The 18103-nt window shown below is 44.9% G+C and overlaps 1 protein-coding gene across 1 annotated transcript in view; it reads right to left on the bottom strand.

Moving 5' to 3' along the window:
* Positions 1 to 4877: 4877 nt before the first annotated feature.
* The window catches only part of TTL (tubulin tyrosine ligase), a 35723-nt gene continuing 22497 nt past the window's right edge, over positions 4878 to 18103 (bottom strand). Inside the window, exons 6-7 of the mRNA XM_040224219.1 lie at positions 15613 to 15756; positions 4878 to 8571 (exon numbers count right to left, since the gene is read on the bottom strand). Coding sequence (XP_040080153.1) covers positions 8457 to 8571; positions 15613 to 15756 — 259 coding nt within the window. The 3' untranslated portion in view covers positions 4878 to 8456. The remainder of the gene's footprint in view (positions 8572 to 15612; positions 15757 to 18103) is intronic.

Below are 18103 nucleotides of genomic sequence, written 5' to 3'. Positions count from 1 at the left end.
ATGGGACATATGGTAACTAACTTTTTGAGGTACTGCCAATTTTTTCCAAAAGCAGCTGTACAATTTTACATTCCCACTAGCAATGTATGAGGGTTTTACTTTCTCCTGTCTTCACCAGTATTTACCCTCTGTGTTTTAAAAATTATATCCACCTAAGTACATGGACAGGGAGGCCTGGCGTGCTGCGATTCATGGGGTCGCAAAGAGTCGGACACGACTGAGCGACTGAACTGAAGTACATGTGAGGTAGTATCTGTTCGTGATTTCTGTATTTCTCTAATGATGAGTGATATTGAGCACATTTTCATGTGTTACCATTTGTATATTTTCTTTGGAGAAATGTCTGTTTAGATACTTGGTCCATTTTTCAGTCTCTTTTAAGGTCTATTCAGCATTTATCTTCTTGAGTCAGTTTCATCAGTTTGAATGTCTTTCTAGGAATATGCCCATGGTATCTAATTTGCTGGCCTACAGTTGTTCATAGGATTCCCCTATAATCCTTTTTATTTGTAGTAATATCCCTCTTTCATTCTTTATTTTAGTAATCTGAGTTCTTTATATTTTTTGTTCACCAGCTAAAGGTTTCTCAATTTTGTTGATCTTTTTTGAAGCACCAACTTTTGGACTCATTGATTTTATCTATTGTTTTTCTATTCTCTAATTCATTTATTTCCACACACCTTTATTGTTTCTTTCTACTTTCTTTGAATTTAGATTACTCTTCTAATTTCTTAAGGTGGGAGGTTAGGTTATTGATTTGAGACCTTTCTTAAAAATAGTCTTTTAAAGATATAAAATTTCCTTTAGGCATGGCTTTAACTGCATCCCAGAAGTTTTGGTATGTTGTGTTTTCATTTTCATTTATCTCAAAGTTCTAACTTCCCTTGTGACTTCTTTCTTCAATCCATTGGCTATTTATGACTGTGTTTTTTAATATTCATAGATTTGTGATTTTCCCAGATTTGTCAATGGTTTCTAGTTTTATTTCATTGTGGTCAGAGAACATATGTAGTATGATTTCATAATTCATTGAGGCTTTATGGTGTACCATATGGTTTGTTCCTGAGAATGTTCCATGTGTACTTGAAAAAATGTATATTTGCTATACAAATATATTAAATATATAATTGGGTAGAGTGTTCTATAGATATTTGTTAGATCTGACTAGTTTATATTATTTTTTATTTCATTGTTGATCTTCTAGACATTATTGAAAATGGGAGATTGAAAACTCCAACTATTGTTATTGAATGTCTATTTCTGTCCAGTTCTGCCATTTTTTGCCTCATGTATCTTGGGACTCTTTTGTTAGGTGCATGTGTTTATAATTGTTGTATCTCCTGATGGACTCATCTTTTTTATTATTATAAAATGTCCTTCTTTGCCTGTAGTGACAATTTTTTTCTTAAAGCCTATTTTATCTAATATTTGTTTGGCCATCTAAGCTCTGAGTTACTGTTTGCATGGTATATTTTTTCTCATACTTTCACCTCTTGGGTCTTTGAATCTAAAGACCATCTCTTGTAGATAGCATTGAGTTGGATCGTGGTTGTTTTGGTTTTTTATCCATTTTGCCAGTCTCTGCCTTTTGATGGGAGTCTTTAATCTATTTGCATTTAATGAAATTACTGATAAGATAGGAATTTATGTCTACATTTTGCTATTTGCTTTGTATATGCCTCCTACCTCCCCCCCATCCCTTCATTACTGCCTTTTCTTTTGTTAAATATTTTCTAGTCTAATATTTTCCACCAGGGCTTCTCTGGTGGTTCAGATGGTAAAGAATCCGTCTACAATGCAGGAGACCTGGGTTCTATCCCTGGGTTGGGAAGATCCCCTGGAGGAGGGCATGGCAACCCCCTCCAGTATTCTTGCCTGGAGAATCCCCATGGACAGAGGAGCCTGGCAGGCTACAGTCCATAGGGGTCACAAAGAGGCAGACATGACTGAGTGACTAAGTGGCACAGTGTAATATTTTAGTTCCCATGTCTCTTTTTACTATATATTAAAGTCATTTTCATAGTGGTTAATGTGTCTTGGGGTGGATCTCTTTGAATCTATTCTATTTAGAGTTCACTGAACCTCTTGAATGCGTTTTAATGGTTTTCATCAAAGAGGGAAAGTTTTTGACTACTTCTTCTAGTACGTTTTAGGATTCCTGTTATGTCTATGTTGCTGTACATCTATATTTCTGGAGCCTGTACATTTTTCCCTCATTCTTTTTTCTTTCTATTCCTCAGACTAGATGATCTCAACTGAATTCAGATTCAGTGATTCCTTCTTCTTTTGCCAGCTCAAACCTGCTTTTGAACACCTCTATTAAATTTTTCATTTGCTTTATCATACTGTCCAATGCAAAATTTCTACTTTGCTTTATTCAGAAAACAATTTCTATTTCTTTAATGATATTGTGTCTTTGGTGACACATCATTCTCTTTTATTTCTTTAAACATATTTTAAATAGCTGAATTAAAGTGTTTATGTAGTTAAGTTCAATGCCTGCACTTCTTCAGGGATGATTCCTATTGACTGTTCCCTGTGCGGGGCATGCTTTCTTTTTCTTTGCATGTCCCATAACTTGTGATGAAAACGTTGATAATACTATGGGGCAATTTTGGAAAACCACTCTTCCCTCCTCAGGGTTTATTGTCGTTTTTTTAGTGACTTTCCTGAACTAGTTTTGTCAAGCCTGTATTTTTTGATGTATGGCCACTGAAGGGTCTGCTCTATCAGCTTAGTGGTCAACTAATGATTCAACAGAGATTTCCTTAAACACTTGGAACAAGTACATCTCCCGGTCTTTGGCACAGGACTGTGTGTGTATGTTTGTGTGTGTGTGTGAAAGGTATGCCTTCATGCTCAGGCAAGCAGTTTACATCCCTGCCCTAGTCTTCACTTCCTGCTTGTGAATATCCTCCTAGTCAGACAGAGGTGAAGGCTGAGGGAATTCAGTTCTCCTCTGGGCACATACACAGTCTACACTTGTATTTTTAGGAATATACTGAAGCTTTTCAAAACTTATGAACATCTCATTCCCCATCTTTCCCTTCTAAATTTTTTGTTGTTCTTCCAGCTGCTAAAACCATCTCAGCAAGTTGAGGTGTTAAACAGTTGCTGCTGATTATTTTTAACAAATGCACCCAGGGATAGGCTGCTCACAATGGGCACACTCTAAGACAGGTCAAATAAAATAAACTCTAAGATGAGGACTTACATGAAACTGCCAGTCAGGCCAAATAAGAACACCTCATTAGGAATGGAGCTTTGGGTGAGCTCCAGCACCATTCTGCACCCTCTAATGGCTGCTAGGCTGCTGGGTTTCACCAAGACTCTGGGGCTCTTGGTTTCCAAGGCTATCACAGAGATGATATAAAGATGATATCACAGAGATGATATAAAGGAGATGAAAATGGGGCAAGTTAAAACATCACCAAACTTGCTGTTTTTATCAACATGCAAACATTTTTCTTTAATAAATGCTTCCTGGATTGTTGCAAGCTTTTGGCTAATCTGCCACTGTTCTGATTGCTTTTATGCAAGATGGGATTTTCAGAGGCTCTTACTCTACTCTTCCCCCTGATGTTTTCACCTGTGAATTTTGAAAAGGAATTTTGATTGTAGCAATCTTCAAGTTGTGCCAGCAAGTATCCCATGGACAGGGACTCATTTTCCTTTGTCTTTAGGGATGCTTTGGGGAAAACCTCTTTAAAGTATTACTGGAACTTTTAGGCCATGGGAGAATATCAGCTTAAGGGGAAGGGGCAGCTACTAACAGCAAATGGGACCAGACTCTAAAAGAAGTTCTTTGAACCTGTCCACTCTCAGGATTCTAAGTAGCCGCCTGCCTGGGTCCATGAATGTCTGCTGATCTTTGCACCCTACCCATGCAGTCCCCACTGAATCCAGTGGGTATGTGTTATGTCACATCAGAAACTTGTTTGGAGTGGGGTGTTTAAGCCAAGGTTCCTGGTGTGGAAGCTGCTATGCAAGGCAGGCCAGCTATACACAGGAAAGGAGTTCAAAGCATCCAGCCTCAGTTGGAAGGTTTGTCCACAAGTTACAAGTTTAATTACAGTTTACATAACTGAAGCCCTTTCTAGCCATGTGACTAAGGGTCTGAGGTAAGACCAGTAGGTACTGATATGATGGTGGTGGTTTAGTCGCTAAATTGTATCTGACTCTTATGACCCCATGGACTGTAGCCTGCCAGGCTCCTCTGTCCATGGGATTCTTCAGGTAAGAATACTGGAGTGGGTTGCCATTCCCTTCTCCAGGGGATCTTCCTGACCCAGGAATTGAACCCAGGTCTCTTGCATTGCAGGCAGATTCTTTACCAAACGAGCTACAAGGGAAGCCGCTAGGATATGCCTGCTGGTGTTTATATGGCCTTAGTAAAGTCTTAAGGACTTCTTGAACTTCTGGCTAACTGGAGAAGGAGCCTCACTTTAAAGCACACAATCTGCAGCATGATTCAGATGATACACACGTCATGTAAAACATGATGGACTAGACTTTGGTAGCTGAAATTGTTCAGTGCATCATCCTGGAGCAGCTCACAGTTTTAAAGGACAAGTCTATTGGCTTACATACCAACATTCTTAGGTCAACAAACAATGGCCATGTATGTGCTTATTTTTGCATGGCCCGTGAGCTAAGTTTTGTTTTCTTAATATTTTTTAAGAGTTAAGGAAAAAAAGAAGAATATGCAAGAGAGAACTAGTTGGGCTTGCAAAGCCTAGAATATTTACTACCTAGCCCTTTATAGAAAAAGTCTGCCTGCCTCTAGTTTAACAGAATCACGGATTTCAATAACCAGGCATATCGGAGGACAGTCAACACCCACAGTAAGATGAGAGAACCAAAGGGGACAAAAACACTTGAATACGATTCCTTTAATGCTCCAGGCATTCAAACATTCATAGAATTGCCTTGTTTCAAAAGTCATTTCCTCTTAGGTACAGATTCTGTGTCCAGGAGCAGAGACAGTTTTCTCCACGGCACCCACTAGTGCTGTGGGGACCCTCTCCAGCACGTCATCTTCTCTGGTAGAGTCCCCACGACCCATGGCAAGGCTGGACGCACCCCTGCTTGACACAACCTCCACTTTAATGGAAACACCCTTTGTAGCGTTACCACAGCTCATGGGTCCATCCGTTTCCGGCACAACCAGACGTCCCGAGTCTGGGACCATCACCCTGAGGTGCTCCTGAAACACCACATTAGCTGGTTAAGTCCACCAGCACCTGCTCCACTATATCAGACAGACACTGAGGCACTTTCATGTCCTGGGGAAACAGAGTTTACAGTCATCATAGGAGTCCAGTGAGACAGAAGGGGCTTTCTTCTCAATAATTCATTTGTAACCCTAACACATATTTAGCAGATTTATAAATTCATGTCTGGTTACATTTGACAACAAGTCTTCACAAAGTAGATGAAAGCATATTAAAGTAGATGAAAGCATATTTAAGTAGATGAAAGCACGGCTGAGTTTCCAAAGGCTATGACGGGGAGCAGAGAGAGAGAACTTGTTTGGATGGAATATGCTGTATATCACGTCAGCATCCGGTCATCCTTAAAGAAATGCCTGGCCTTCCAAAAGGAATTTAAAAAAAATCTCTAACCCTTATTGGATTCTTCCAAGGTAATTATATTATCTGTCCTTCCTTCTCCAGCAGTGGTTCGAGGCATCTCAATGCATCTGACGCCTGAGGTTCAGACCTAACGGGCCAGGGGTCATGAGGAGGGAGGTGTGGACACCAACATTCTTTAAAGCTTCCCGAGTGACTCCAGCAAATTATCAGCATTGAGAACCTTGGTCCTCAGGGCTCTCCAGCCTTCCTAATCTCATGTGTCCTCACTGAATGCCCTTGAGGTAGTCCCAGGATCAGGCAACAAGTTCTTCCACAAGATAAGAAACTAAGGCACAGAGGTTCATGGGTTTCTCTGATGCTGTGCAGCCAATGAGTCGAGACTGAAATCAACATCTCCAAACACCACCACCACCTCCTTCCCTAGCAACTGGCGACATGAACACAGACTACACGGATGAAGACTGACGGGGGCGAGGCATGACCATCTGTGCCACGGATATCACTGAAGGATATGGAAGAGTTCTGTGCCAGCTGCTCTCCCTGATCAGACATAAATCCACAAAACAGATACTTATTTGAAACCACGTGAGGAATGAAGCATAATTTCCTCTTTAAAGCCTTTCTTCCCTCACATATATTGCTATCAATTCTGTTTTCTTAGAAAACCCATCAAAATCCACAGACTTCCTAACACCTGGATTCTTAGTTCTGTCACTGTAAAAGACACTGGAAAATTCTCAAATGTCCCTGTAATTTAGGTCCAAAAGATCATTACAAATCTGCATTTGCTTGTGACGGGACTACAAAATTCTCCCTGCTTTTTTTTTTCCTCTTGTTTTTTGGCCGCACTGGGCAGCATGCAGGATCCTAGTTCCCCAATCAGGGATTGAACCAGTGCCCCCTTTAGTGCAAGTGTGGGGTCTTAACCACTGAATGGCTAGGGGAATCCCCAAAACCTCCCTACTTTTCCCATCACTGGCCCACTCAGACTTCCCAAGCCCCAGAACCCTACACTTTCTCCATGGGTGCGCACCTGCCCACAATCTACTCAGAATCTCCCCAAACACTAACCCATCAGCTGCTTTGGGCCTCTAGGATTCCAGTAATACTTGTTTTATTTTGCTCTGGATGCAAACTTCATCATCTATACATTCTGGGTACCACTGGCATGTTGATTTTTTAATTCCAAACTGCCGGGCGAGCCCAGCCGGCTGGGCCTTCCTCCACTTCACCGAGACACAATACTTTCACATCCCACACCCACTGGTGCATCCATGAAATCCTTTCCATCATTCCTTTTTTTACCATCAGCTCCCACATCTCATCATATTTGAGGCTGCTTTTTCTTTGCTTTGTAAAAAAGTCTCCCCTGGCTGCAGAACTCTTTTCTGATGACAAATGGAGATGAATAAGGGAGGGCACCTGTGCCAGAGAGAAGGACCGCACCCCTCCCCACCCCCAGGCCCAGGGTCCTGGGGTGGAGGGTGCATGCCTGTTCAGTGGGTCTGTGGAGGGTGCATGCCTGTTCAGTGGGTCTGCGGGGATTCCCATGCATTGTGCACTCAGCTCACACTGGACACAAGTGGCATGTGGGGGCTCCTTCTTCCAAGTGAGGTGGCCTCCCACAAAGTCTGTAGAATATTCATCCATGCCACGGGTAGTAGAAACTACACCTAAGGGGACACTGCTAACATTTGCTGATTGACAGGGTGCCATGTGCCGCTCTGAAACCACACCTTTTCCATTTCAAGAGTTCTCTCTTTCGGGTGAGACATACACTGATCCACAGCCTCTCCCGGACGTTGAGAGGAACAAGGAGATGAAAAATCTTCCCTGGAACAAAACCTAACCTTCCAACTCCTAAAAAAAGGTGTTCAAAGAGCAAGAAAAACAAAATGGGGAGGAGCCCCCTGGGGTGGGGTAGGGTGAGGGGAATTCTACTCCCCTGGAGGGCTTTCTAACAAAAGTTAAATCCTCCGAAAAATGAACAAAAAGGAACCTGTCCAAAGGGCATGTAGAATTCTGGTTAAAACAAGGAGATTTGAGAATCACCATAATCGTCATATTTCAATGACCCATCCCACCACCCACACACACCCAGCTATTAAGTAAAGCAAGACATCGTGTTTTTTCCTCTCTCATGCTTATTGAATGCTTATGGGTTCACAGCAAACTTTGCTGCTTGGTTTCTAAAACATGCAGAGAGCAGACTGAGAGCAGCGTTCGGCGCCCAGTCCACGCCAGCCCTGACTGGTGACCGGCCAGACACCATCAGGATCGGGGTGAGCACGCCCCCTGGCGGCGAAGCGGCGCCTGCACAGCCAGGCCCCAGGGACAGATGGTGAGCATGTGTCCAGACGGTTGGGGGAGTGACGGGAACGAGCTGGGAGTGCTCTCACATCCCGTCCCCACCCCAGACCGGAGGCCGCAGCTGGGCACAGAGCTAAGGCACTAACGCAGCAGTGGACAGTCACCAACCAGGTCCGACGGCTGCCCGCCCTGGGCGGGAGACCCGCTGCTGCTCAGAGCGCTGCCTTAGGATATAATTCAGATCTTTTCAAAGAGTGAGAAGGTAAAGTAAGTACATCCCTGTTTTTGCCCCTTAGAAGAATATCTGGCTCTCCCGTCTGAGAAATGTGCTGCAGTTTTCGAATCTCCGTAGCAGGGCCGAGAGCTCCACCTGGGGACCTCTGGGCAACCAATCGCTCCTGGGGGAAGCTCCTTTGTTTTCTCCCAGCACGTCTCTCCAAGTTGCCTCTCTTCTTCCCTTTTGGCTTGACAGCAATTCAGACACATCTCCTTCCCCTGGGGCAGGGCCCCCCTGCGTGCTTCTTCCGAGGCATCTCTGCGCACCTCCCTGGGTCACAGCTTGATGAAGGTGGCCGGCTGGGGGGGCTGCTGCTCCGCGTCCGGGGGCGGGAAGACGCTGGCAATGGCTATGTCCACGATGCCCTGGCACAGCTCTGCATAAAGCTTCCTGAAACAGGTTCGGAGATCTATTATTGAGGATGCACATCAAAGTGCAGGAGAAAATCAAAGGTGGTTTTTTTAAAAAAAAATCAGGATTGTTTAGTTGCTAGGTCCTATCCAACTCTCTTCCAACTCCATGGACTAGAGCCAACCAGGCTCCTCTGTCCATGGGATTTCCCAGGCAAGAATACTGGAGTGGGTTGCCATTTCATTCTCCAGGGGATCTTCCTGACCCAGAGATTGAACCCGAGTCTCTGGTTTCTCTGCATTGGCAGGTGGATTCTTTACCACCGCACCACCTGGGAAGCTCTTTCACCAGGATCTGCCCCAGAATTCCACCTGGTATTTATAAGACACATGTCAACTGTCCATACAAATACTGCAGGAAGTACTACTGCAGGAAGATAAAGCATCCACTTAATGGATATTTCTGGAAGGTCTTGCAGGTGAACAGACAAGGCAGCGCCTGCTCTAACTAACTGCAGGGAAGACAGGCAATTCCAAAGAGAACAGGGCCATCTTGCCTGTCTGGGGGGGGTACACATGGAGACACAGGCTCTCCCCAAGGAAAACACCCATGTGCTGTGGTTGAGGGGCCTTGAAGGAAGACTCCTCAGAGTAACAGCTCATCTGAGACGTGGAGAATGAGTGACAACGGACAGAGAATGGATGACAGGGCAGAAAAGAGGAGGAAGGAGAGGGGAGTCAGACACAGAGAACGAGGGTGGTAAGATCATCAGTACCATTTTTCTAGAGGCCACATATATGTGTTAATATACAATATTTCTGTTCTGACTGACTTCACTCTGTATGACATTCTCTGGTTCCATCCATGTCTCTACTGATAGTATTCCACTGTATATACACACCATACCTTCTTTATCTAGTCCTCTCATTTGCAAAGCAGAAATAGGGACACAGACGTAGAAACGAATGTATGGACATCAAAGCGGGAAGGGGTGGGTGGGATGAACTGAGAGACTGGGATTGACACACATATGCTATGCATTTATATAAAATAGATAACTAATGAGAACTTACTGCGTAGCACAAGGAACTCTACTCAGTGCTCTGTGGTGAGCTAAATGGGAAGGAAATCTAAAGAAGAGGGCATATATGTATAAGTACAGTTGATTCGTGGACTTCCCTGGTGGCTCAGATGGTAAAGAATCTGCCTGCAATGCAGGAGACCCAGGTTCAGTCCGGGGGTTGGGAAGATTCCCCTGAAGAAGGGAATGGCTACCCCCTCCAGTATTCTTGCCTGAAGAATTCCATGGACAAAGGAGCCTGATGGACTACAGTCCATGGGGTCACAAAGAGTTGGATGGGACCAAGTGACAAACACTTCCGTAGCTGATTCACTTTGTTGTACAGCTGATTCACTTTGTTGTCATGCAACTATACTCCAATAAAAATTAAAAATAATAAATAAAAAAGAATGAGGGTGAGATACAGAGACAAAGGAGGGGAGGGAGAAAGAGAGAGGAGGGTGAGAGAGAGGAAGGGCCATGCAAATATAGGGAAGGGCATCCACCAAGCAGAGAACTCAGGAAATCTGGGAAAGGAGGCCACTGCAGTGTGAGGCAGGGGACAAGGTGGGGCCTGACGCCACGTGCTGGCACCTGGACTTCAGCCAGAGGCCAAGGAACCACCAAAGCCACGGAGGAACACCTCCCATCCAGAGCTACAAGGAGGCCCTCAAACTCCGCACCCCCTTGTTCCCTACAGGATTTCTGTCTGCTTCATACAGCAGTGTATGAGGCAAGCTCTTTTACGACTGGCTCCAACACAGGGAGGGCTTCCCAGGTGGCGCTAGTGGTGAAGAACCTGGCTGCCAACGTAGGAGATGTAAGAGATGCAGGTTTGATCCCTGGGTCGGAAAGATCCCCTGGAGGAAGGCATGGCAACCCACTCCAGTATTCTTGCCTGGAGAACCCCATGGACAGAGGAGCCTGTTGGGCTACAGTCCATGGGTTGCACAGAGCTGGACATGACTGAAGCAACTTAGCACACACTCATGTCAACACAGGGAAAAATCAGAGACATATGGTTCAAAGAGAAAACCCACATCTGAGACGATGCTCTGGGCCAGATGTGCCTATTTGCTATGTGCCTAACTTGCTCAGGACTGCTGGGATACAGGTGGCAGGAGTCTAGGCCAGCCCAACCTAGAGGAACAGACGTCTTCACTGTCCTGACTTCCAGAAGATGCTATCTCCCAATCTCCACTAGGTGGGAAATCTTCACAACCGAATTCCGGTCCCTCCTGATCCAGTGGCAAATCTCTGCTATTTTCCTCATCATAGAAACTTTCTCCCACCCCTCATCCCCTTCTACTGCCCTTGAAGCTGGAACTGCTATGTCCTAACCTTTTGTAAGGCCCTCTGGGAAGAGAACTCGTGCAAAGCCACGCTTCTCTTGTCTGTCTTGGTAAGCCCTAACTACTGGCTGACCTTCGTTTCTCCTGCGAGATGTCTACTCTTTCCTATCTCCCCTCCCCCCACCTCCCAGCCCCTGCTTCTTCTGTCTGCATGGATCAAGCCCCAGGGTCTAGGCTATACCAATCAACCTTCCCCTTCTGAAGGGACAATGATCAGGAGGCCTGCATGGGAGGGCTGGTAGTTTGGGTCCTAGTAGTCTTGGGTCTTGGCAAGTCACCAAGAGCCAAAACCATTGAAATAGACAGTGTTTGGTGTTCCATGAAGTGTGTCATTAGTCACCTTGGGAAAGCTTTTCTGAAGGGGATGCTGGGGATGGGGCGAGAGGACGTAGCTTCAACTTCGTCAAGTCAACTAACAACTTCGATATTTCTGGCATAGGAGGTACCCAATATACAAGCAAGTATGGGTCTTTGAACATCCTGCTATGTTCATACAGCAGGATAAGTAAGTCCTGTTTTAACATCTGCACAACAATGAAACCGTGCTTCCTGAATAAAGACTTTCCTTTGACTACACCATCGTATCATCATCTCCATCAACTCTCTTCCCATTTGTCCTTTAGGAAGCAAGCATAAAGGCATTTGAAAGTTTATTTCCTTCAAGGACTTCCCAAGGCAAAGGTTAAGACTTTGCCTTCCAATGCAGAGGGCACAGGTTTGATCCATGGTAGGGGAACTAAGATCCTCCATGCCTTGAGGCATAGCCAAAAAAAAAAAAAAGAAAGAAAAAATCAGGAAAAATCATATATCATTGTTGTATAAAAAAAAAAAGTTTACTTCCTTCAGCATAAGAACAGAACCCATCCACCTCATGGTGTGGCCTGGGTCCCTTGGGGCTTTCCAAGCCACCTCACAGTAAGCCCCCCATTTCAAGAGCTCTCCCTACTCAAAATTACGCACCTAAAAGATAGATGAGCTTCCCTTGTGGCTCAGTGGTATAGAATCTACCTGCAATGCAGAAGACCTGGGTTCAATTGCTGGGTCAGGAAGGTCCCCTGGAGAAGTGATTGGCTACCCACTCTAGTACTCTTCCCTGGAGAATCCCAATGAACAGAGGAGCCTGGAAAGCTACAGAACATGGGGTTGCAGAGTCGGATACGACTGAGTAACTAACACTTTCACTTCACTTCTTCTAGAAGATAGAATCTGTTTCTTTTCTATGACAGCAACTGTAACTCAAAATAATTCATACAATAATTGACTAGGCAGTGTCCGGCTCCCTCCTCCAGTGGACTCTTTAAGGATGCTCATTTTTACATGTTTCTCAAAACCCCACTCTTCTGCTAGACCCCACTGCTCTCATCAGGACTCTGAGCAAAGCGGATCCAGAAGATGGGAAGTAGCTTTGAGGGGCTAGTGAGATGCAGCCCAGAGAAGACAGCAAACCCTGATGCCCAGTGGCTTATCACTAGAGGCCTCTGTCAGGCTCCAGCATGACCAGATCCTGCAGAGCATCTCAGCAAGCAAGTGAGCCTTCACCAGTGTGTGGATGCCACTGATGGAAAAAGAGGTCAAGGATATTACTCATCACTCCAAGTGAACTGAGGAATTGCTGTTTCTCTGCCCTCTCTAGCCTTCAATCCTTACATGAATACAAAGACGCAGATCCACCTTTTCCTATCCAGAGACTAGAGGTAAACCCTTGAGCCAAAGCTGGAGGCAGAATTGACCAGGCCTGATGGACAGAACCTTGGGGGTCATGGAAAGGGGGAGGCTGGGTCTTAGTTGGGTTTCTGGCTCAGGACCCCAAAAGAGGGGAGCTGGACATTCACTGAAATGGGCAGCTCTGGGGTGGGACGCCCACTGGACATCCACACAGCTCCTCGCAGGAGGCAGGGAAGACAGGTGCAGATACTGGCCCAGGACTCAGAGATACAATGTAATTGGCTGGCTTTAAAATCCAGGAGTGCAAGATGGACTTGGCTGGAGACCTGGAAAGAGCAGTTTCTGTGAGGGTGGATGGAAGGCAGCCTGGAGTGGACCACAGTGTGGATGGGGACTGAGGAAGAGGAGATAGTGTGTGCAGACGTGGCTTCTCCAGATGTGTGGCTGTGGGCATTTCCCTGGTGGTCCAGGGTTTAAGACTGTGCTTCCAGTGCAAGGGGTGTAGGTTCGATCCTGAGTCAGGAAACTAATAAGATCCCACACTCCATGCAGAGTGGCTAAAAAAACAACAAAACAAAACAAAACAAAAACAAGTGTGGCTGTGAAGGGAGCAGGGAGGGAATGGTTAGTGGAGCAGGACAGGGCATCAGAGGAGGGCGTTTTTTTTTTCCTTTTAGCCTCATTGCACAGCGGGCGTGTGGGATCTTAGTTCCCTGACTAGGGACTGAGCTTGTGCCCTCTGTATAAGACGGATGGAGTCTTAACCACTGGACCACCAGGGCAGTCCAGGAGGGCTCTTTGTAATCACTGGGGAAATCTGCTGGGTACCACATGCTGGTGGGAAGTACTCAGCAAAGAGGGAGAAGGTAGCTGAGCACAGCATCCTCATCCTGCCCTCCTGCCTGGAGGGAGGGGACTGAGTCAGAGCACAAGGAGGGACGTACTGCTGACAGGAAGGACAGGAGAAGGTGGGTACCCCTAAGGGCATGATGAAGGGAGAATGTGAAAGGTTCCATACCCCTCCACCCCAGCCTCCTTCACTCTCCTCCTCCTTCAGATCTCAGTCCCAAGCATCACCTCCCAAGGGGACCTTGTGCTCAATTTTATTATCTTCTAACATCTTTCACTCTATGACAGCATGTATCCCAGTCTGTCATCTATATTGTCTTGTCCTTGGTCCTTCCCAGTCTCCCTCTACAAAGGGTGGACCTAGGTCTCTCGGTACAAAGGCTGAGACCCAGAGCCCAATCCAGGGCCAGGCAGGTGACAGGGACCTAACAAGTACCATTAGCTGCAGGCATGGATGAAGCTGCAACCTTTGAGGATGAAGTGTGAATGACTCCCATACATGGAAGGTTTCCCATAGGTAGACTCCAACTCACCTATACCCTCACCTTTTCTTACCCCACAACACTCATGCCATGCTGCAGCCAGACTCCTCCCAGGAGGAGTGGAAGCTCCCTGAGGGCAGGGTCTGTTCATCTGCACATCTCCCCTAGAGCCTGGCCCAGAGCAAGGTGCGGCTGGAGGCTGGGTCCCTTTCCCCTTGGCACAGGTGACCCTCTCCTCTTCCAACCCAGCTTCAGCTCCACCATGTCCATGGCACCTTCTCAGACCACCTCCTGTCCAGGGAGCCCCTGAAATGCTTGCTCATCACTATCTCCCCCGCTCACGGGACCTGCTGACCCATCACTTTGCCACACAAGAGGGTCTCGGCTGCTACTACTGGCTTTGTTTGGAACTTTCATGGCATCCACCACCCACCTCAGCACAGGCTAAATGCTCAGCTCATATGGGAAGGAGATGGAAAAGGGAATGACTCGACATGGCCCCCTGCTGGCCAGGGTCCAACCAAAGCACTACCATCGCTGGTACATCCTCCTTGACATCATTCAAAGGGTCTACGCTAGAAGACCCAGTAATGGGCTTCCCAGGTGGTGTTAGTGCTAAAGAACCCACCTGCCAATGCAGGAGACCCAAGAGACATGCATTCGATTCCTGGTTTGGGAAGATCCCCTGGAGAATCCCATGGGCAGAGGAGCCTAGTCGGCTCCATGGGGTTGCAAAGAGTTGGACATGCTGAAGGACTTAGCAAGCATTCTTGGACACCCCGGAAATGGGAGCTCACCCCATGTCAAGACAGACTACCCCACCCGTGGAACCAAATTCCCACTTGTTAAAATCCAGTGGTGGTAGTTCCATTTTTAGTTTTTTAAGGAACTTTCATACTGTTCTCCATTCTGGCTGCAGTAATTTACATTCCAAACAATAGTGCTACAGGATTCCCTTTCCTCCACACCCTCTCCAGCACTTATTGTTTATATATTTTTTGATGATGGCCATTCTAACCCGTGTGAGGTGATACCTCATTCAAAAAGACACAGGCATCCCAATGTTCACTGAACCACTATTTACAATGGCCAGGACATGGAAGCAACCTGGATGTCTATCAACAGATGAATGAATAAGAAGATGTGGTACATATACAGTGGACTATATTACTCAGCCATAAAAAGGAATGACATTGGGTCATTTCTACAGACAGGGATGGACCTAAAGTCTGTCATACAGAGTGAAGTCAGAAAGAGAAAAACAAATACCACATATCAATGCATATATGTGGAACCTAGAAAAGTGGAACAGACAAATCTATTTGCAGGGTAGAAACAGAAATGCAGATGTAGAGAGTGAACATGTGGACACACGAGGGGAGGGGAGGGTGGGACAAACTGGAAGATTAGGACTGATACATATATACACTATCAAGTGAAAAACAGCTAGCTAGCAGGAAGCTGCTGTATAGCACAGTGAGCTCAGCTGGCTGCTCTGTGATGACCTAGAGGGATGAGGCGGTGGGAGGGAGGTTCAAGAGGGAGGGGATATATTATACATGTAGCTGATTCACTTCATTGTACAGCAGAAATCAACACAACATTGTAAAGTAACTATACCCCAATAAAAACACGCACACACAAAAAATCCCCCAGTGGTGTTCAGACTTACTGAGCACAAGCAGGGGCGCCATTGACTTCGATGAGCCAGACCTTCAGCTCCTCATCCACCATGAAGTCAAAGCCGAAGAGCTGAAAGCTCTGGTAAGGGAGGTGCTTGGTGCTGATGGCGGGCTCCACGCTCATGAGGCAGCTCCTACGGGGCACAGGGAAGAGCTTGCTGAGGATGGGGTGGTCTGGGCAGCAAGACCAGGGGAGGGGAGCTTGGATGATTTTACATCCGGTGTGCCAATGAAAACTGGCCTTGGCTTAATTATCTCTTTTGAATGTATTACCAATAGATTATTCAAGGAGATGCAACTTATTTGTTAGAAAACTCTGCCATCACTCTTATTCTGACAAGTAGTGGCTGCTTTCCCAGCAAGCGCTGAGTCATCACGGTCCCTTTAAATGTGGGTTCCTCCAACGGGTGGGCTGCTACCACATCTGCTGATAATAAACAAAACACTTCTATATATTGTTGCCATATTAAAAAAAATGGCCCACCATTTTGTGACACAGAATTTGCAAGGAGAAGGCTGATCTCATTCATTTCTTTCACAAGCTCCAGTTTGCTGCTTTTAACTCAAAGCCTTATATGTTGAAACAAGATATTGAAATATGGGACTGTATTAAGGTCAACTACTGTTTGCAAAAATTAGAGGATTTTAGTGACAAGGAAAAGTTGAAAGTGAATCTTAGAAACCATGATGAAACAGTACATGAAGCCTGAGGTCATGCTGCCGAAGCCAGAATCTCAGACAAATTTTTTAACCTCTTTAAGCCAAGTGTTGATGTCATTGTGAAATTGGGGTAAAAATAACATATATTCCCAGTGCTGAGTTGGTTCAGTGATATAATTACCTAAGGAACTTGTCATACCTCCTGGAAGCTGGGAGGCATCTAATGAATGCTATTACTAGTGAACAAGTATATTTTATTAATTTATCATTAATTTTTGATAGTCATGAATCTATTACTTATGAATGAAAAAGAACTCTTATCCAGTACAACATCCCAGAAAGTCTATGACATTTCTATTTTATAAAACTCCTCCCTGGTTTTTCCCTCAACTGGATGTTGGGGCAAAATGTTTATTTTAGTAAACACAGTATGTCAGGATGACTCTAAGGCTATCAGAGAAAGCTGTCCTACTCAGCTGTATATGTAGAAGGAAAAAGATATGTCTTATAAGTAGGTTTTGGCTTATGACTTTAAAGAAGAACTGGGGCTTCTGTATTCTGCAGTTTCTGTATTTCATCTCTGTGAGAGAATACCCTTGACTTCTGCAATTAAAATGCTCTTTACAATATTATAATTAAGAAAAAATTTAAAATTTAATGGGTTCTCATGATAAAAAGTTTATTACATTAAAAAATTTTTCTTAAATACAAAAACAATACTAAAGGATAAAGGATAAAAAGCAAAAGAAACATTACACTCCAGCACTTATAGGAAAAATCAGAAGTCAGAACCAAATCAAAACAAAATATTTTTTTTATTTGTTGGGAGTTCAAGTTAATAAACCACTTTAGAAGAATTTTTTAAAAATATAGTGTATCTAATTTTTTTTTAGCTGGAGTAGGAAGTCTGGGGGAAGTTAGCTGGGGGAGAAAAAAAAGAACATAAGATTCAGGAGGAGCTTTTATAGCTCTTGAGTAGGAACACTGTCTGAGTGGCACAGAACAATGGGAAGGAGGGGGATAGCAAATATCAAATACATCTTTTGCCTAAAATGGGAATTCTTTCTTCAGTATATTTGATTTATCTGGTGTCAGAATTCTAAGCACGTATAATCCCTGAAGAAATGGAACTCTGAGCCTTGTAATTATTCTGCTGGACTCTATGTAAGAATGTTGTTTTATTGTTTAGTTGCTCAGTACTGTCTGACTCTTTGTGACCCCATGGACTGTAGCCCGCCAGGTTCCTCTGTCCATAGCAATTCTCCAGGCCAGAACACCGGAGTGGGTTGCCATTTCTTTTTCCAGGGGATATTCTCAACCCAGGGATTAAACCCCATGCATCTCCTGCGTTGGCAGGCAGATTCTTTACCACTGAGCCATCAGGGAAGCCCAGTATAAGAACACATTGAGGAAAAAGGTTCAGTCATCATGGCAGGGTGGCAGCGACGGGGCAGATAAACAGACACAGAACAGAACAGAGATCCCAGGAACAGACTCTTGCATAAATGACCACCTGATTTACAACAGGAAGGGACACCAAAACGTGGTGGGAAAGGGAGAGTCACATGTACAAGTGAGCCTGGGTCAATAGGATATATTTCTAGAAAAACACGACACTTGACATAAAACAATTCAGAGAGGTTACAGGTCTAAAATATGAGAAAAAACCCAGAGGTCCATCAACTCCAGAAAGGATAAACCATGGACCACTCATACAATGGAATATGACACAGAAACAATATTGAAAAAATCAGAACACAAAGCAAGAATTGCAGTCTAATTCCACGTATATTAAGTTTAAGAACAAGCAAAAAGAATCTA

Source organism: Oryx dammah, unplaced genomic scaffold (genome assembly GCF_014754425.2).
Source record: "Oryx dammah isolate SB20612 unplaced genomic scaffold, SCBI_Odam_1.1 HiC_scaffold_25, whole genome shotgun sequence".
In the NCBI taxonomy this organism is placed as follows: Eukaryota; Metazoa; Chordata; class Mammalia; order Artiodactyla; family Bovidae; genus Oryx; species Oryx dammah.
Note: the sequence above shows the minus strand (reverse complement) of the source record. Positions and strands in the feature narration are given on the sequence as shown.